This window comes from Hypomesus nipponensis, chromosome 26, assembly GCF_054491055.1.
Source record: "Hypomesus nipponensis isolate SF chromosome 26, ASM5449105v1, whole genome shotgun sequence".
NCBI lineage: Eukaryota > Metazoa > Chordata > Actinopteri > Osmeriformes > Osmeridae > Hypomesus > Hypomesus nipponensis.
Genome location: NC_140386.1, coordinates 11,374,180 through 11,393,306, shown reverse-complemented (window position 1 = coordinate 11,393,306; position 19,127 = coordinate 11,374,180). Strand labels below are relative to the sequence as shown.

The following is a 19,127-nucleotide window of genomic DNA, read 5'->3' as shown; positions in this document are numbered from 1 at the left end:
GGTAAATTAGGGAATGAACGTGCGCTCCCGGGGGTGGTTCAGCGAAAAGAGGAGGCGTGTTCTGGCGCTAACGTTCCCTGGTGCTATTTTGCAGTTTCGCCACTGACCAGGAAAAACGTAGTCTACAGTCAATGGCGCATTATTCAAATGCTATTTTAAGGGCGCATGCTTGGCTCTGCGCACTGCTGGCGAGGCCAGGGTCTTCTTCCTGCGAAGCTACGTTACATTGTTTGGATTTATTTTATGGCTGTTACATTTCTTTCATGTCAATGATTTTCATGAGGTATCTCTATGTATGTGGATTTGTAACAATTCCTCCCACACCTGTTTAACCGAAGTTAATTTGAGTGGGTTTCTTCTCCCATCCCCATACAATGTCACTTCTCTATCTTTTATGGCCCTGATGAGAACGTCAGTCTTCTCGGCTGTGAACCGCTCCTGGCGTGCGCCTGGCAAATCCACCGTTGTAATAGCAATCCACCATGGAACAAGCTGGCCTGCTCTTAAAGGGAATGTGAGATGATGCTCCGATTGGTTTATAGCACGTTACGCCCAAACCACACTTATGAGTAGTCCTAATGTAACTACTAGCATGCACAACCCGCCCGTTTCAGAGGATTCAGAACGCAGCGGCCCGTCTGGTCTACAATCTACCCAGACGCTCCCATGTTACCCTGCTCCTCATCTCCCTCCACTGGCTACCCATCACGGCCCGCATCAGATTCAAGACCCTGGTACTGACCTTCCGAGCAGTGAATGGGACTGCACCCGACTACATCAAGTCTCTCCTGCAACCTTACACCCCCACCCGCCACCTACGGTCTTCTTCAGACAACCACCTGGTGGTCCCACCGCTCAAGACCGCCCGGTCCCAACACAAGCTCTTCTCCAGTCTGGCCCCCCAATGGTGGAATCAACTCCCCACCTCCATCAGAGACACAGACTGTCTCTCCACCTTCAAGAAAAGGCTCAAGACGCACTTGTTCCGGGAGTACAACGGTACTTTAGGAATGGTTTGCTGGTCCCCATGTTAGTTTCCTCAAGGATCACAATGACTCTTGCTTAGAGACTTGTTGCTCTTGTTGGTAGTGGTAACAGATTTAAATTGGTGTACTCACTGTGAAATATTTTTTACTGTTGCTTTCTTTTGTACAGGTACACTTGCAATTACAGCAATTCATGTTGTTTAATTGTAACTTGTTTAACTACATGCTCTTATGGTTCTTCCCTTTGGCACTTATTTTGGTTGTTCACAATATGTGCTTCATGTTTTGGCTACCCGCAATGTTTTGGGGGCTATAGTGTTGTTATTATCAGTGACCTTTGCACTTTGTAAATATACTTCAGATCATCTTAGATTTGCAGTGGGCGCAGGAGTCATTTATCCCGCCGGTATCGTAGCAACAGCGCCCGAGTTCCGCCCACAAAGTTACTTGCTTTTCGCGTTTGATACTTGCGTTTCAGATCGTTAACATAGGGCCCATTATTTCTCTCTACGTTTCTGTCTCTCCCTGAATGTCTTGCCCTCTGTCTGTTTATTCTCTCTTGCTGACCTCAGATTCACCCCTCACACTCCATTCAGACCCCCCACACACTCTCACCTGACTCGCTAGCCTCAGCCACCCCTAGCCTCAGCCCCAGCCTTTGCCCCAGCCTCAGCCCCAATGCAACACAAGCCCCTCTTCTCCAAATGAAATTCTTTGGAAAGTCATTTTATATCACCCTTTGAACGTGCACTGAACTGTAAACCTCCCTGTTGGAGACCAAATACAGAGCTGGGAGTAGGGGGGGCAAGGGGGTGGGGGTCAAGGGGTGGGGGGGGGGCAAGGAGGAGAATTATAATTCTTTGCAGGCCTTTGGTATTAACCCAAACACCATAGCTGTCGGTGGGGGTGGGGGGCTGGGGGCTAGCGGCAAACATTCAGTGTTAATTGGCACTTTGTAAACTCAGTGCTTCCTTTTGTGGGGGAAGTGGATAAGAGGGAGGGAGGGATAGAGAGAGAGGGGGAGTGAGAAGTAGATAGAGTGAGAGGGAGAGAAAGCCAGCTCTTGTTGAGGGTGTTTATGGTTCACTTATTTTGTTAATTGGTTTTTCTATCCCAAATGAAAAAAAGAGAAAAAGAAGAATTCATTTACACCAGCTTCCCTCCCTCCCACTTCTCTCTTTCTCTCCCTTCTTACTTTTCTGTCTCTCCCTCCCAACTTCTCTTTACCTCTTTCTCTCCCTGTATACCCCTCCCTCCCTCCCAGCCTCCCTCCCTCCCTACGTCCTCTGACCCCCCAGCCCCTGCTCTGCTCAGTGACCATCCCTAAGCTCCAACACAGCCACAACACCAGGGTTAGAGCTGCAACACAGCCACAGCTCGGAAGAGGAGAGGAGGGAGAAGTAGGTTAGGAGGAGGACAGGAGCAGGTTAGGAGGAGGAGAGGAGCAGGTTAGGAAGAGGAGAGGATGAAGGTGCAAGTTAGGAAGAGGAGAGGAGGGAGGAGCAGGTTAGGAGGAGGAGAGGAGCAGGTTAGGAGGAGGAGAGGAGGGAGGAGCAGGTTAGGAGGAGGAGCAGGTTAGGAGGAGGAGAGGAGGGAGGAGCAGGTCCCAGCTTGAGGCTGTTTACCCCCAACAGTTCTAGTCTGCTGGTTGTCAATGACAACGTTCCAGAACGATCTCTGCATGGCCTCGTGGCACACCCTTTCTCCTCCTCTCTCCTTTAACCCTGCTCGCTATTCTAAAACAACACCAATCTCTCTCTCTTGGAGTGGAGGGGTGGTGAGGGGGTGAGGCCCATGCAGGCCAGGCTGAAAGGCCCAGGTGTCTCTCCATTGTGTGGGAGTGAATGGGCCAGAACCCTCCTCACCCTCCCCCTCCTCACAGTCCCCCTCATTTATTTTGGTACATCCTTCCATCCTTTGCCTACCTTCTCAGCTATCCCTAACCCTAACCCTACCTCCTCACCTACCACTCTCTCCATCCTCCCTTCCACCTGGAGGGGAGAGATGGAAGAAGTTAGAGCGAGCAGTAAATAGAAACATATAGAAAAGGGGAGAGAGTAAGACAGAGTGATAGAGATCAAAACACAAAGACAGAGTGATAGAGATCAAAACACAAAGACAGAGTGATAGAGATCAAAACACAAAGACAGAGGAATAGAGAGAGAGATAGAGACAGGGGGAGCGGGAGATGAATGACTTGTGGACAAGACTGTGGGTTGTACACTTCAGGAAGCCCACTGCTGAGAACTAGGCCAGGACACACACACATACTGGGTGTGTAGTATAGCATGAACTCATACATGAGTGTGTGTGTCCCTAAGAAGATACAGGAGGTGGCTTGGGGATTTAGAACCATCAGGAGCACTAAGCTGTTGCAGGTGTTCCTGGCTGCTCTCCCAAGATCTTGCTCCAGCAGGGAGCTACATATGTGTGTGATGGCTATGATAATTCTACAGATGTTCAGTACTATCTCATCATCTTCCTAAAACCCCAACATGTACCCTCAAAAGACTGACTGGATAAAGGAGCGGGGGGAGATCGTTGTGTTGTTCTGTGTGGTCGTGTGTTAGTGTGTGTGTGGTTGGTTTAGTGACAGACCTGACTAGGTCATCAGGGGGAACAGGTTCCTCTTCTGCACTGAAGTCGTTCACTTCCTTTCCTGAGACTCCGCTGCCCTCGTGTGGTAGAGATGGCAACTGCAGCTCAGAGAGCAGAGAGGTGCCCAGTCTGGTCCTGTCACCTGTTAATCATGCCAAGTCTTCAGACCTGAAGAGTCCCCCACCCCCCCCCACCCACACCCACACACCATGAGAACAGCACTGCAGGCACACACACACACTCTCTCTCTCCCACACACACACATATGAGTGTAAGACGTGGCACGTAGCACCATATTTAATACAGAACATGGATGAAATAGGCATCTCAGCTAACATGTGGATTTCTAGGACATGCAACAGCATTAAAACCCTTAGATGACATTGTGTGTGTCCTCAGGGAGTGTAGTTGTAGGAGCTCCTCATGACCCAGTCTCTCACAGAGGGTGCCCAGTCTCGCACCAGGGCCAGGAGGTGGAGGTGCTGGGGGTAGTAGGTCTCTGCCTGCCGGCTAGCCCCCACCCTCAGCAGGGCCAGTGCTGCCTCACTGGCTGGGTAAGCTGGGATGGTGACCATGTCCCTGGAACACACACACACATGGTTACTCTGTAAATACTGGTAAACACAGACCTTCCTTGACTACTAAAATCCTGTCAGAACTGATGATCTACTGGACTTCCTACAGTAGCATCAACTAGATGAACTAGAAGGTAATTCACATGTAACGCTGGTGAAGTCACCTGACTTTCTCCATGGCGTTGTCGGTGTCGATGAGGCCCAGGGTGGCGATGGAGATGGACACGTTGCTGTTCTTCATTGCCAGCTCCTGCTGCAGAGACCCAAAGAACCCGTTCAGGGCGAACTTGGTGGAGGAGTAGGGTGCCACGAACGGAGAGGACATCTTAGCTGAGGGAAGACAGAGAGGACTCAAATCGGCTGTTCAATGTAGGTCAGTTACGTAGCTTAGTAGACCAGTTCTGATGCTTTATATCAGCAGTCAGTTATGCAGCCTGGTGGTGGTGGTGCAGGAGACGGACCCAGCAGAGACGACACGACGACCAGAGACCCTCCGCTGGGCTCCAGCAGCGGCAGAGCTGCCTTCGCCATCTGCACGTAGCTCAGGAAGTTCACCTGCAGTGAGAGTCAAGTACACACGGTAAACACACACATACAGTGAACACACACGCACACACACACACGGTAAACACACACATGCAGTGAACATACACACACACACGGTAAACACACACATACAGTGAACATACACACACACACACATATAGTAAACACACATGCATACAGTGAACACACGTATTGAATTCACAGACAAACACAACACTTTAGTTAAACCCTACAACAGCAGCATAGTTGTGTATGTCCTGTATAACCTGTTTGACGCAGCGCAGCAGCCCCTCACCTGCATCAGCCATGGACCCTAACCCTCACCTGCATCATCCATGGACCCTAACACTCACCTGCATCAACCATGGACCCTAACCCTCACCTGCATCAGCCATGGACCCTCACCCTCACCTGCATCAGCCATGGACCCTAACCCTCACCTGCATCATCCGTGGACCCTAACCCTCACCTGCATCATCCGTGGACCCTAACCCTCACCTGCATCATCCATGGACCCTAACCCTCACCTGCATCATCCATGGACCCTAACCCTCACCTGCATCATCCGTGGACCCTAACCCTCACCTGCATCAGCCATGGACCCTAACACTCACCTGCATCAGCCATGGACCCTAACCCTCACCTGCATCATCCATGGACCCTAACCCTCACCTGCATCAGCCAGCGCAGGTGCTGTATGTCTCCGTCCCACATGCTGAAGGGGCTGGAGCCGATGTGGTTGAGCACCACCACATCCAGTCCCCCCAGGAGGTCTGCAGCCAACCCCACGGCTCGCTCGGCATCTTGGGGTTCAGCCATATCCAACACCAGGTAGCGGGCCTGCTGGGCCCCTAGCACCTGGCAGCGTTCTGACACCTGCCCCACAGTAGCCAGTCAGGACACACCACTACATCAGCAGCCAATCAGAGCACATCATTACAACCAATCAAAACATGAGCCCTTCCCAGCCATGCCCCTCACCTTGTGTAGTACATGCTCCCTGCGTGCTGTGATCACCAACTGGGCTCCGAGGCGGGCGTAGTGATAGGCAGTCTGCTCCCCGATGCCCGTGCTGGCTCCAGTCACAAACACTCTGGCTCCTCTCAGAGACTCTGCACAACGGAAACAGCTAACAGGAAACAGCTAACAGGAAACAACAGCTACTAGAGGACTTTTGTGACCACACAATAAGCCTTTATGCACTCTGCAGCCATCTCTCATTCAAATACAAGAAACCAAAAATACCAACCAGATAACCCAGGGGCCAGCCAGGGAGAATCCTAGTCTTCTATCATATCACATGAACGCAGTCTGCACCAGAGAGACAACACTCACACTCACAAGACTAAATGAGACCAATCATATTCGATTACACGTCCAAGCAAGAGAACACTTACTCCTCTGACCAACCAACTTCAGGCATTAAACCATTCTAGAACAGTCAGATGCGTTTCTAAATATGGCTCATTGATCATTGGTTGGTTCTCTTCCTGCGTCATGCAGCAGTAAGAACACTTGGTCACCTGACAACTACACTATGGGAACACAGAACGTTATCTGAGCTCACATATTAAACTGGCCAGTCAGAAGCTAATAGTCAAGTCATTGGGTGTGCTTTGCCTTTGGCAAGGACACAACCATTAGGTACGTTCGACAACGACTGCGGCTGCATGAAACCATCGGCGAGAGCAGCCGCTTGCAGTCGGGGAGGAGTTGAAAACGGCTCTGTGAAGTCAGACATTTCAGTTTCTCGAGGTTTGCTGCGTTGACGTCAGTCATGTACAATTAGTTGTTTGCTTACTTTACTTTATTTATAAGTAAATGTAGTCTTTCCATTAATGAAGAGGCAGAATAAAACCCTTTCTTCCATACATTTTTTATTCAATTTAACAGTTTGGTCCGGATTTGAGCATTGGCAAAACTGAAGGTGTCAGAATAATTACAAAACACGCGTCAAAGTCGTGTGAGTCTGGCCAATCATGAAATAGCTGTGTCGTCACTAGAACCCGTGCAGTTGCTCTTGAGAAAATTCGCTCGGCTACACAGCCGGCAGTTCTCAAATCGATCTCACGGTACTTTGATGGCGACGTCACAGTGACCTAGCCTCGGCGCCGTCTCAAGTCGGACAAAAAGTCTAACCAGAATTCACTGTTTCAAGTCAGCTGCCTGCAGCCGGCTGCATGAAGTCAGTCCATGTCGAACACACCTATAGTTATCTCACACATATATATATATTTTTTGCCCTCCTAAAACTTAGTCAATATTTGGACTACATAGACAATCTAGGTGTCAAACGTTTCGTCTTGGTAGCGATTGAGTTGCCTGTATTGGGATTTACGTTCCGTTTCACGGTTTAAGTAGAAATTACGTTTTTGTGGCAAAAAGTGAAGCTAACGGTGGCTAACTTGCCAGCCACTGACGCCAGCCACTGTTGCCAGCCACTGTCGCCAGCCACTGACGTCACGTGACTATCTCTAGCAGAACATTAGCACAGACAATGGGTGGATTTGACATCATGCAGCACCGGCGGCGCCGACAGCCGGCTGCAGCCAGCTGCCTTGAAGCTGAGAATGCCATTGGCTGCTTCAAGTCAGCCGGGCTGCAGGCGGCTGCTGGCGACGCCGGCACTGCATGAAGTCGAACGTACCTAGACATTCTCTGACAACAGTACCAGAGCCTGTTTAAGGAGAGCATTGCCACTCCCTATGAAGCCCCATCGTACCGAATTTTGTTGCAGTTCCACCAGAGTTCCACTGGGAGTGATCGCGGTCGAAATGGGAGTGCAAAATGAATGGGAGTCTATGGAGCTAAACGGATACATTTGTCTCTTTCACCTGATTGTCGTTGAGAAATCTCAGATTTGATTGTAGATTTTGCATGTTCAACATGGATTACAGGTCAAAAGTTGAATGAACAAGTACTTATGTCCTTTCGATTTCTCACAGGGTAAGTCGTTGTTGCCCATAACACGCTAGCATTATGCTAACGAATGCTGATGGTTAGTGAAGGACTGACTACAACCAGAGATCCCGCTTGTTGGCATCCGAAGCAGAACCAGAATGTCAAAGCATTAGCAACAACATTAGCAAGCCAAAACTCTTTATAGCATGTCTATTGACAGGGAGAGCCTAACCTGTCAGCTGTGTTGTCGATGCCTCGAGAGAAAAGTGGAAGTAACCAGAGCTTGCCGTCAAGCAGTAGCTCTGGTCGTACGATGTGTATGACGTCATTTACATTTTCAAAGGCTTTTTAGAACAGAAAAAGCTCACGGCAGCGCTGTAGCCTAGTCCAGTACTGTAGCGAACAAAAACATCTGCACAGCTGTTGACAGTAGGCCTACTAGGAAGTGCAACGGCAGCACATGTTCGGCACTACCCTTACTTAAATCAAAAGTCTTTCAATAGGTGAAACTATCTGACTACTAACCTGAACTCCATTGCCACAGCCTAAACTTTGTCAATCTTATCATGAAAATAATTCATTTCAGCCTAGACCGTACAACTGAAGTAACATCAAATCGAATTCAACCAACGCAATCGCTACCAAGATGAACACAGTCTTGTAGTAGTAGCTTAATACAATTTACCGGGGCAGCTTCTCCACACAGGGCTATGTCGCATTCTGCCTTGTTACTGACACTGACATTTTTATGAATGAAGGATTTTCCCCTAAATACATGTCAAGCTTATTTAGCTAAGTTTTTGGGGGCATATTTTCAGTTAGCAGATGGTAGCCTACTATTTGAATCGCGATTCCATCTGAGATAGCTACTGCTGGTAACGTCGTTGTTAAAATAAGCTTCAAAAGGGGGTTCTTTATTAAGGAATGAATGCAATATGAATAGGCTAAATGCCTGAAAATATCACGAGAAGGGAAAAACTTACAATGACGTTTAAATCATAAAGATTAGGTCAATTTTTACACCGGTCTGCTCGTTTTGATTCAACTATGAGGTTACTGATCACCATGACCTCTTGCAGGGGAAATGAGAAGACAACTTTTTCATTCTACTCTTCACTCTTAGTATTTTGAGTTATAAATTAGCAGAAAAATTATGCTTTTAAATCCATGTAATCTTTATAAATAATAAGTAGGCTATGCATTTTTTATATAAAAAATCAATGTATTTCAAATACGGACCCCTGCAACCAACGCAAGCAAGCACACCCTACAATTTCCCCAGAAATTGTACCCTCTCTTGTTACCATTGTAATAGTCACATGTATCTGCTTCTAAAGCCCAGGACCTGGTTCAGTGTGGTAAGACAGGGTCAGTGTGGTGAGACAGGGTCAGTGTGGTGAGACAGGTCTCTCTTACCTGGGTCAAAGCTGGGTGCATTCCACTGGACCGCAAGAAACACACCAAGAGCTCCAACAAGAAAAAGTTTAGATAACGTTCTCATCCTGAGATTACACAATGCTCTATGGCACGTATCTGCAAACAGGGACTCCTGTGGTCCAGCAACTCTGCAGCAACTAAAGAAATCTGACTTGTTTTTAAGGAAAGGTTTGTCCAGTGTGGCTTCCTCTTGCTGTGCACCTCAATACCCCACCCCCAAAAGATAAGAGGATTATTGAACTTGAAGCAGGCGGAGTCTAATGTTATAACCACAGCCTCTTTGAGTTCCAAAGCAAATGAACATTCATCTTTCATGTGACCATAGGCCCTGTTCTAAACCAAACAAATCTCTACTACCTATCAGATCTGTGACCTATCAGACCCTCTCATGCACTACCTCGTCCGATTCATAAGCAGGAGACTTAGGTCTGTGTTTCATCTCACTCTTACACACACAAATTACATCACCTTTTTTAAATATGTATATTTTTTCAAATTCTCTAAATAAACAACAATGAAATGTATGTGATCTAACAGGTTGTGGTGACGTCGAATCAGCTGCTGGGATATTTACGTTGCACCGTTTAAAAAAAAACTTTATTAACACAACGGGGTAGCAGTTGCCCTTCAGCGAATCGAGACAGGGCACTGTACAGCACGTCATCTAATGCAGGCCTGTGTAACAAGATAGCTACGGATTCCCCCAAAAATCTGCACATAATTGTCCAGTTACACGTTCGGTGGTGAAGATATGGCGGCCAAGCTTTTACCGGTTGTGAAGTAAGTGTCTTCTAACGTTAATGGTCTAATTTGACTGAGCTGGAAGGAGCCGTTCCAACTAACTATAGCTAGCTTTACTTTTATAGCTAGCTACCTTAATCCGGATAGGCAGGTAGGTACCCTGTAATTTCATTTGTGTAGCAAGATACCTAGGAACGTTTATAAAATGCAGTGTTGTATATGATATATTTTATTGTTACTTTATTGTTATAGGGATTTCAGTTAGCATCGAAACTTCTAGTAGGTTGTGGCTAGCCAGCTTTCTTAGTCTATATCTGATTGTTAAGGTGTTTTCAACCACCTATCTCTGTTCTCTGAATATAATACTGAGCTAAATGAATCGTTAGGTTGGCCACCAAGGTGACCGTTGCGGGAGGGGCTCTTTATGTAGCCTACGACTCAGGTCTACTCGGAGGCAGCGCGCAAGGCTCCGAGGTTCTCAGCAAGGCTAAGGCAGCTATCCCGCCTGCCGTAGACGAGTGGATGAAGTACTTTGGCCTGGAGGTACATTCATTGGTTCGCCGTCAGGGAAAGCGAGAAAGAAATACTTGTTTTTTGCCGTATGTGTCAAACGGTATGAATTTGACTTGTCTTTGATACACTTCAGCTCCCAGCTATTCCGAAGGTCGCTTTCGCCCCGGTTGAATCCTGGAACTCCGGTGAGTCCAACGACTGTCCGATTAGAGGTTTTTAAGTAAATTATAAAACATCTGTGTTGTGTTGGGTTGTCTAAATCAAAACGTTCCTGACCCGTATCGTGGTAATGGTGGTGTTTCTAATCATCCTCTGTTTCAGGTGTGCGTGCCTCCATCTCCTTCCTGTCCCTCGCGCCCACAAGAGCAGGAGAGATCAGCAGCCAGAGCGTGCAGTACCTGAAGAACCTGACCAAATAATATCGTCTCCTGGCAGCATCGCCCCGCCCAGGAATCACATAATATTAACTATCTCAAAGCCTGGCAAGAAGCAGACTTGCCCTGAAAATAACGCCAAACCCAGAAAGATTTCCACACCATAAAGAAGCATAGTTATGATTTAAGTGCTTACAGCAGTTACTAAACAGGATGTAGGATATACTGAATGCTATGTAACTGTCTACCAGAGAAGAAAATAATAGATCTCAGATTTTTGTGTCGATTTTTGTGTTGAAGTGATTTGATTGTTTGGGAAAGTCATCCAGTGTCCAGACAGAAACACAGCAAGAGCCCTCCATGAACAAGCTTACCCTAGACTGGGGTTGGGTTTAAAAATATTTGTATTCATCTCCTGAACTCTAACATATTAAGTTTGTTCTAGCTTTAGCCAGAGCCCAAAACTCAACAATTCACCTATTTTATACACAAAGAATGTCTGTTTTGTATATATATATATATCATTAATTCACCATGACTGTGTAAAATAAACCCTAAATGTGTTATGTTGTTTTCTGTTTGTTGAAGTAGTTATGTACAAGAAGTCCAGAAGTAAGCTCATGATCAATGTGCAAAAAACTTTATTACTCATGACAGAATAATAACAGGATGGTTGAATCCTACTGCTCTAGAGGAGGAACATAGAGCACACCCTCCCTTCCTCTGTCTCCCCGTCTCCCATGAGACTAGCCTCCCTCCTCACTGCAGCACAGAAGGCTCTGAGCCACCAGAAGCAGAGACCCTAACCTATCAGGGACCTGGTCTGCACCAGCTTGAGGGTCCATCTGCAGATGAAGAGGCTGCAGACAGCTAGAAAGGTGAAACCACAGGTGACCTGACCTGTCTTCCAAACTGGAGACACGAGGGGACTGGAGCAAGTGTGAGCTCAGCCTGTTGTGTTAGATCAGAGACTGACAACCTCAAACAGGATATAAACAAAATCATAATATGAATAATTTAAATAATCTCTTTGTAGCCAGTCCCATGATGCATTTGGGTTGTTTGTCCAAACCTTGCTCTGAAATAGCTCCACCATGACTAGGACACAAGAACTGGGACGATGTGTGTCTTTGGGTGAGTTGTGTCACAATATCAACAGACACACAACACACAGAAACAAGCTGGTGTTTCTATGGGATATTTACAATATGATCACAACAGTACACGTCACTATACACAACACAAAAACTAACGAGATACAGTATTCTGAAGGTGTTAAAAGCGTTTTATAACTAGATTAGAACTTCTGTTTTCTCCATGCACTTAATTTAGAATTAAAATTATTTGCAGAAATATGACAGTAACCCTTCGACTACAAAAAGCATGTTTGTGAAATCATGTATCAGTTTTAAGCATTATATGACTATACTTGTAGTGCTGCCTATAATATCACCATTCATAGGATACAAACCGATCAACAAGAATCAACGATCAACTGATCGATAACAATTTCATATCAACAACAACAAAAAAACTCATACTGCATGACCCTAGAACATTGCACATATTCTTAAAAATTGACAAATGGGTTACCATTACCGTGGGTAGGGTTAGCCTAACCATTACCCCAAACCCCTTTTTCCACCTTTGACACGTCTGTATGGTCTGTTCAAACAGAGCCGGCTAATACTGGGCACAACCTCTCCTCCCTCTGGTTCACACTGTTGCTGTGTTTACAGCCCACGCAGGGTTTCAATGCAGTCCCTTAGCATGAGCGCCTTAAGCCCCTCCCCCAATCCTCTCAAGCCCCTCACCCAATCCTCTCAAGTCCCACTCCCATCTCCTCACAAGCCCTGCCTCCAGCTCTTCAGCTTGAAGCAGAGTTCCCGGTGGATCTTGTTGGTATAGCATTTTTGTTTTGGCACACTGCTCTTTACAATCATTTTATTAAATCCAGTCAAAACAAATAAAACTACCCAAACTGTTTCCGGTTCTCAAACCTGGCGCAAAATAATATCTCTTTTATAAAATATGTTTTCCTGAAGACCCCAAGCTTCAATGCACCACTAAGCAGTTTCCATAGAAACTAACGGGATGCCATCTTTAACCAGCTGTGATGCTTGTCTACTTAATAATAAATCTATGGTTTGACTTCATACATCCTGAAAATGGCTGCAGGCGGGTTTTACCGTGCAGAACTGTTGATAAGAGATCAACTGTTGGGTCTGCATGGGCTGCGTATGACCAATCAGAACACTTTAAAACTTCTTCCCCTGGGGTACAAACGAGCATCTCTGTCCACGCCCCACGCAGACTGGTCCGTAACCAAAGCAACAGTGTGAACCTGGCGTCGGGCTCAGGAGGATGGGTGGCGAGCGAACACGCCGCCATGGCAACGTGACTCGAAAGGCACTTTGATGATGTGCAAGGGACTCTCGTTTGTAATCTACCAATGAGACGTTGCCTCAGTGAGGATGAGCTCTAGCCCCGGCCAATCACAGGGCCCATTACTGAGGAGCGCCAGCCCAGGCTTATCACAAGGCTTGTTACTTAGGACCTCTCAGACAAGTCTAGTCTTCGTGGTCACCGTGGTTACTGTGATCTCCCCTGCCAGACCAACTCCTCTGCTGTTCTGCTCAGGTTGGACGAGTGTGTACAGTGTGTGTGTGTGTACTGTGTGTGTTTGTGTGTGTACAGTGTGTGTGTACTGTATGTGTGTGTGTACTGTGTGTGTGTGTGTGTGTACTGTATGTGTGTTTGTGTGTGTACTGTGTGTGTGTACAGGATGTGTGTATGTGTGTGTACAGTATGTGTGTATGTGTGTGTACAGCATGTGTGTTTGTGTGTGTACTGTATGTGTGTGTACAGTATGTGTGTGTGTGTGTGTGTGTGTACAGTATGTGTGTTTGTATAGCATGTGTGTGTACTGTATGTGTGTGTACAGTGTGTGTGTGTACAGTATGTGTGTTTGTGTGTGTACTGTATGTGTGTATGTTGTGTACAGTATGTGTGTGTGTGTGCGTGTTTGTGTGTGTACAGCATGTGTGTTTGTGTGTGTACTGTATGTGTGTGTACAGTATGTGTGTTTGTGTGTGTACTGTATGTGTGTTTGTGTGTGTACTGTATGTGTGTACAGTATGTGTGTACAGGATGTGTGTATGTGTGTGTACAGTATGTGTGTATGTGTGTGTACAGCATGTGTGTTTGTGTGTGTACTGTATGTGTTTGTACAGTATGTGTGTATGTGTGTGCACAGCATGTGTGTTTGTGTGTGTACTGTATGTGTGTGTACAGTATGTGTGTATGTGTGTGTACAGCATGTGTGTATGTGTGTGTAAGAGAGTGGTGATACAAACTGTGGCTCCGATAATAATAAATGATTGTCTATGAAGTCGTTAATAAATAACAGCTGCACACGAACGTGGTTCCTGCTCTGCTCTTCCACACCACCAGCCTCTCTGGCCCATATGGGACCATAATGACTTTTTGGGGGGCAGCTTTCCCAATAATATTCATATAATTTATATTATTAATAATAATAATACTACATTGTTTGTGTAAGCTTGTATGAGGCCAAGTGTTAGCAAGTGGTCCAGAGCACCCAGCCAGAGCCTGCTCACACTGTCCCTCCAGACGGCTTCCCCTGAGCCTCCCTCCACACCACCCTCTAGTGGCCAAACCTGGCATTGCTACAGTTTCGCTCAGCATTACCCATGACAGAAACTAAAGAGGTTAGACCTTCTGAAAGATGAAAGCATACTGGTTTAAAACCACAGACATTAAAATAACAGTTTCTCTCTCTGTGAGGTCACACTGAGAGAGTAAAGGGGGGTGATGACTGGGGGGAAGGAGGGGGAGGGATCTGTCTCTAGGTGGTCTTGACCAGGTCATAGACGTGGATATGAAAGTCATCATCATATTTGATATAGTAGACGGAGGGCTTGGCTGGGACCTGGTAGATCACCAGGCCGGTCCTCTTCACCCCCTTGTCAGTCACGTACTCCACCTGCTTACCCACAAGGCTCTCTGTCTCCTCCCCAGGCTTACGGTCAGCTGGGAGCAGGTGCTTGTTCTCTGAGGAGGGGGAGAGGAAGGTCACCACACAGCACAGGACTTGCTTAACTAAGAGATCTCACACAAAGAGATTGTGTGTGTGTGTGTGTGTGTGTGAGAGAGAAAAACAGTTGTAACCAGTTAATTAAAGACTACACAGAGCTTGATGTAAATGAGAAATGAAGGATATTTCTGGGCGAAGTCTTGCCGCTAGATATGTATCTCAATGTCACAACCTGAGGGACAGTGAATCAACCTTGTATGATTGTTAAAACATTTCTGTATCTTAACATGCACTTATCTGTTACTTTTCTTCAGTCTCCAACTCACTATGCTACTGTTATTTTGTCATATTATTATTATTGGACTCCATGTGATATGTTATGATATTTAAGTTAAAATGTCCCTTCAATGTGGACTGTTTTGGCAATACTTCTCAACCCGAACTGTCATGCCAATAAAGCATTCTGAACTGAACTGAGAGAGAGTGCGTGTGTGTGAGAGAGAGAGAGAGAGAGAGAGAGAGAGAGACAGAGAGAGACAGAGAGAGACAGACAGACAGAGACAGGTGCTGCGTCTCACCGGCCTCAGGCAGGATGCGCAAGTCTCCGTCTGCATAGTCGTCCCACAGCTGGTACATGTACAGCACGGGGTCCTTCTCGTAGGTGATGTAGTACCAGTGGGTCATGATGGGGGCGCGGGACAGAACCATCCCCCTCCACTCGTTCTTCTCCCCGTCCTCCTTCTCAAACAGGTGCTCCACCGCCTTACCCACCAGCTCCTCAGCCCCGGGGGGAACCCTGATCCGGTTGTTGACTAAGGAGAGGGGAGGGACAGTAAGAGAGAGAGAGACACAGAGAAAGAGAGAGAGAGACACAGAGAAACGCACAAACACAGAGAGAGACGCACACATACAGAGAGAGACGCACACACACAGAGACGCACAGAGAAAGAGAGAGAGATATGCTCTGCAGACAGGAACCAGAACTCACCCACTTTCTCTGAGAGCACCTGTAGGCTGGACACCCTCTCGTCCTTGAACAGCTCGATGCCGTAGACGCAGTCGAAGCCGTCGTACTTGACCATGAAGAGTGCGGGGTTGACCCCCAGACGGTCCAGCACTGTGCCCTTCCACTTGCTCTGGGTGCCCTTCTCATGCCAGTTGTGCTGGATACGCACTCCCAGGATGCAGTTGGGGTCCGGGGTCATGGTGTCGCTCAGCTCACCGCTGCTCCGTTTCCTATTAGACAGACAGACAGAGTGGGAGGGAGGGAGGGATGATCAAAGCTGGGCCATGAGATTACTGATGACATTGGTTTAGGGTTAGTTAAGACCTCAACCCTAACCCTTGGCTGGAACAGTTCTCTCTATTTTTCTCACTGTCTTTTTATGGTTATATTTCTCTCTCACACACAAACACACACAAAATGAAAGCAGTACATTTTGGGAGGGATGATTCCACATACCTGCCCCTTTTCTTGGACATGCCTCCAGACATTCAAATGCTACTGATAAAGAGAGAGATAAACAGGGGAGACAGAGAGAGGGAGAGAAGCACAGTGAATATCAGAGTAAATCAGTGCGCAAAGAGAGAACTGTTTAATTATTGGCTGAGATTGACAACCTGAACAGCCAATGGCCTTGCTTGACGAATAACTTCCTGGTTATTTGCCTGTGTGCATTACGCATTTATGGAGGTCAGTCACTAAAACATACAGTTTAACACACACAACCAAAGAGACACACGTATTCTAAAAGCGACACAGTTCATGCACCATTAAATACTGTCTCTTATACCTCATTTGTTGTAATCGGTCAAATCACCAATTCATAAACTGCAAAATGTTCGGCTACAGGGACAACAGGATCAAAACCAGATGTGTTCTGCCTTACTTCAACTTCAAGATTATAATACGTCAGCCATCACCACTGGGTCAGAAATGATGAAACATGAAGATATGGCTGAAACACAGCTTTTACCGATTCGTCACCGTTTCACAATAATAGCTCATATTACCTAACGCTAAATAGCCACAGTATCATTGACACAGCGCTAATGTTAGCTATAGCTAGCGCACACCTGGGACTGTCCGCGCAATAACACTGTAGGTTATCAATAATTCTAGCTAGCTAGCATACCTATAAACTCCCCAATGCAGCTGTTCATTAATATCCTGAACATGAGGGTTTAAAGCGCAGCCATGACTCCTGTACATCGATATTTTGATACAATCCATGCCGTTCAGTAAATCACATTACCTGAACACGAATTTCATGCCAGTATTATTCAATTCTTCCTGCAGAGAAATGCAGACTACCGCCCATGCAAACCTCGCAAAACCTATGGAAAATGGGAGGCCAGTTCCTTGGGAGAAAAAACTACAACACCCATAGTGGCGTAGCGGTGATGGCCGTAGAAAGTTAAGTGAACTTGAGTGTAATGAACACCGGGAATTGATGTCATTGTGGCGCCGACTTCAAGTTTATTCGTGTTTACGGCTCGGGCCGAGGTTATTCACGTGCTGTGCATCATGATATATTTTTATAATTAAAGTTATTGTCTTACATTATGTAAATGTTTCATGAATGAAATGTTGCATTCTGATTCTGATTACTGTTGTATAGACACACATAGTTTAGAAAAGGGTCCTTATGATTTCAAGAGTAATTAGCAGGGTGGGCCTAGGGTTTTGAGGGCCCTAAACAAAAATAGGGAATGGGGCCCTTTTGATTGGGCTTTTTTTTTTTACTAATGTGTTTTTTAGGGGTGTTTATTGGGTTGGCTGGCATGGTAAGGAGTCTCTCTTTCATCCTTATGAATAATGACATCACAGAAATTAAATTATCATTCATCATTAGAGATTCATCTCTGAAACTAAGCGACAGTAAATAATCGAAATAATATGCAGAGACCAGGTGAACATGGAAGTTAGAATCCTTTAATCACTCGAACAGTAACTAACAATATCTTAATAAAAAGACACAGTAATTGAGAGAAAAGACCACGTGGGTCACATGACAGATTCATACAGGAAGCATCCTAGTTGTTGTCGATGACTTCCTGTATCCAGGGCAGGTTAGCAGACACACTCATGTAGACATCTGGAGTGGATGGGTTTGCACACTTCTTGCCCGAGAAAGAGACCAAGCCTGCAAGCTCTCCACTGCACACCAGGGGGCCCCCTGAGTCTCCCTGCAACACACACACACACACCACACACACACCCACACAAACGCGTCTGTTATATGAATAAAGTGTGAAAATGTAAATTAAACCTTGTGAGCAGAGCAACGTCTCACGGAGCAGAACCCTTGGAAGGCCTGCTGTCCAGTCCCACACAGCATCTTCTCTGTGATCATCAGGTTCCATCTCCGAGCACACTTAGACTGCGACAGGATCCTGACATCCACTTCCTGGAGCCGGTCTGCCAAGGTTCGATTGTCCCCCACGTCGCCCCACCCAGCCGTGCTACACAGGCTGCGAGGGGACGGCGGGTTCTGCATCAGCGGAATCAAACGCACCTCCCTGGTCAGGCGTGCTCTACTAGCAAGCTGGTACAGAGAGGGGGGGGGGGGTAAGGATGACAGGCAGACAGAATAGTCAGTTGCACCATTAGGTGGCGCTAGCACTGGGTGCTGCTGTTCTAGGGTGAGAGAAAGATCTCCACTAGCTCAGTGCTGTGAGGTTAGTGTTAATGTGGGGCTGGTCCAGGGTTAGGATGCTTAAAGAGATCTTCACCTTGAGAAGCATGAGGTCCGTATCATCCCCGACAACCTGGAAACCAGGATGACGGATGTAGCTCTGAACCTCCAGCTTCTGCTTGGACGACTCCCGGGCGCCAAGAGAGTGAGCTCCCAGTACCACCCTGAACCGCCTGGACATCAGACCCAGGACCCCAGGACCCCAGGACACCAGGACCCCAGGAAAGGGTCAGACCAGAGATCAGGATCAGAGAGAGGCAGACAGACAGGCAGGTAGACATACATACAGACAGGTAGACAGACAGGTAGACATACATAAAGACAGACCGACACAGACAGACAGACAGGTAGACATACATACAGACAGGTAAATAAACAGACAGGTAGACAGAGACAGACAGAGACTCACCCAGAGCAGTGTGCAGCAGTGAGAACAAAGTCCTCCCTCACCAGGACGCCTCCACACTCATGTGTCCCCCTGGTCTGCAAGGAGGCCAGGTACGGTCTGGAGTGCGGCTCTGCCTCCCTGCCGCCCACGATACCCACCCGGGACCCCCCTACCTCTGCGCGCACACACACACACACACACACACACACACACACACAGTAAAGAAACCCTTGCACACATACACATGCAACATCTACAATGCCAATGGAGACAGAAAGAGAGAGAGAGAGAAAGGGAGGGAGAGAGAGGGGGG

At 46.9% G+C, this 19,127-nt stretch overlaps 4 protein-coding genes across 8 annotated transcripts; 1 reads left to right on the top strand and 3 right to left on the bottom strand.

Annotated features, from left to right (window-relative positions):
- Nucleotides 1-3,866: 3,866 nt before the first annotated feature.
- LOC146221493 (hydroxysteroid 11-beta-dehydrogenase 1-like protein) lies at nt 3,867-9,523 on the bottom strand. Of its 3 annotated transcripts, none has more exons than XM_084692590.1 (6): nt 9,023-9,523; nt 5,687-5,817; nt 5,378-5,581; nt 4,621-4,714; nt 4,324-4,489; nt 3,867-4,163 (listed from the first exon to the last, which is right to left on the bottom strand). In XM_084692590.1, exons 1-6 carry the CDS (start codon nt 9,105-9,107, stop codon nt 3,980-3,982), a joined length of 864 nt encoding a protein of 287 aa, XP_084548716.1. In that variant the 5' UTR covers nt 9,108-9,523; the 3' UTR covers nt 3,867-3,979. The 3 variants fall into 3 exon arrangements, with proteins under 3 accessions (XP_084548716.1, XP_084548715.1, XP_084548717.1); XM_084692589.1 differs by lacking the exon at nt 9,023-9,523 and adding an exon at nt 7,839-7,950; XM_084692591.1 differs by lacking the exon at nt 9,023-9,523 and adding an exon at nt 7,839-7,950 and having other exon boundaries at nt 4,077-4,163; nt 4,303-4,489.
- Nucleotides 9,524-9,659: 136 nt separating this feature from the next.
- On the top strand, nt 9,660-11,244 carry micos13 (mitochondrial contact site and cristae organizing system subunit 13). The gene is made up of 4 exons (XM_084692595.1): nt 9,660-9,823; nt 10,171-10,327; nt 10,431-10,482; nt 10,619-11,244. Exons 1-4 carry the CDS (start codon nt 9,795-9,797, stop codon nt 10,714-10,716), a joined length of 336 nt encoding a protein of 111 aa, XP_084548721.1. The 5' UTR covers nt 9,660-9,794; the 3' UTR covers nt 10,717-11,244.
- Nucleotides 11,245-11,295: 51 nt separating this feature from the next.
- Nucleotides 11,296-17,128, bottom strand: LOC146221491 (spindlin-1-like). Of its 3 annotated transcripts, none has more exons than XM_084692592.1 (5): nt 16,984-17,128; nt 16,191-16,232; nt 15,717-15,964; nt 15,307-15,540; nt 11,296-14,745 (listed from the first exon to the last, which is right to left on the bottom strand). In XM_084692592.1, exons 2-5 carry the CDS (start codon nt 16,220-16,222, stop codon nt 14,540-14,542), a joined length of 720 nt encoding a protein of 239 aa, XP_084548718.1. In that variant the 5' UTR covers nt 16,223-16,232; nt 16,984-17,128; the 3' UTR covers nt 11,296-14,539. The 3 variants fall into 3 exon arrangements, with proteins under 3 accessions (XP_084548718.1, XP_084548719.1, XP_084548720.1); XM_084692593.1 differs by having other exon boundaries at nt 16,191-16,229; nt 16,984-17,084; XM_084692594.1 differs by lacking the exon at nt 16,984-17,128 and adding an exon at nt 16,522-16,749.
- Nucleotides 17,129-17,675: 547 nt separating this feature from the next.
- Nucleotides 17,676-18,896, bottom strand: LOC146221490 (serine protease 57-like). Its single transcript, XM_084692327.1, has 4 exons — nt 18,877-18,896; nt 18,464-18,599; nt 18,025-18,276; nt 17,676-17,917 (listed from the first exon to the last, which is right to left on the bottom strand). Exons 1-4 carry the CDS (start codon nt 18,894-18,896, stop codon nt 17,765-17,767), a joined length of 561 nt encoding a protein of 186 aa, XP_084548453.1. The 3' UTR covers nt 17,676-17,764.
- Between the last annotated feature and the right edge of the window lie 231 nt (nt 18,897-19,127).

Coding starts and splice junctions, on each gene's coding strand:
- LOC146221493 (XM_084692589.1), bottom strand. CDS start 7,935: ATGACGTCATACACATCGTACGACCAGAGCTACTGCTTGACGGCAAGC. Junction 4,715..5,377: donor ACCTGCGCTGGCTGATGCAG/GTGAGGGTTAGG, acceptor CTCTCACTGCAG/GTGAACTTCCTGAGCTACGT. Junction 4,490..4,620: donor CGTCGTGTCGTCTCTGCTGG/GTCCGTCTCCTG, acceptor GTCTTCCCTCAG/CTAAGATGTCCTCTCCGTTC.
- LOC146221490 (XM_084692327.1), bottom strand. CDS start 18,896: ATGAGTGTGGAGGCGTCCTG. Junction 18,600..18,876: donor ATGAGTGTGGAGGCGTCCTG/GTGAGGGAGGAC, acceptor TCTGATGTCCAG/GCGGTTCAGGGTGGTACTGG. Junction 17,918..18,024: donor CCTTCCAAGGGTTCTGCTCC/GTGAGACGTTGC, acceptor TGTGTGTTGCAG/GGAGACTCAGGGGGCCCCCT.
- micos13 (XM_084692595.1), top strand. CDS start 9,795: ATGGCGGCCAAGCTTTTACCGGTTGTGAA. Junction 10,328..10,430: donor TGAAGTACTTTGGCCTGGAG/GTACATTCATTG, acceptor GATACACTTCAG/CTCCCAGCTATTCCGAAGGT. Junction 10,483..10,618: donor GGTTGAATCCTGGAACTCCG/GTGAGTCCAACG, acceptor CCTCTGTTTCAG/GTGTGCGTGCCTCCATCTCC.
- LOC146221491 (XM_084692592.1), bottom strand. CDS start 16,222: ATGTCTGGAGGCATGTCCAAGAAAAGGGGCAG. Junction 15,541..15,716: donor GGTGCTCTCAGAGAAAGTGG/GTGAGTTCTGGT, acceptor CCCTCTCCTTAG/TCAACAACCGGATCAGGGTT. Junction 14,746..15,306: donor GCGCATCCTGCCTGAGGCCG/GTGAGACGCAGC, acceptor CCCCCTCCTCAG/AGAACAAGCACCTGCTCCCA.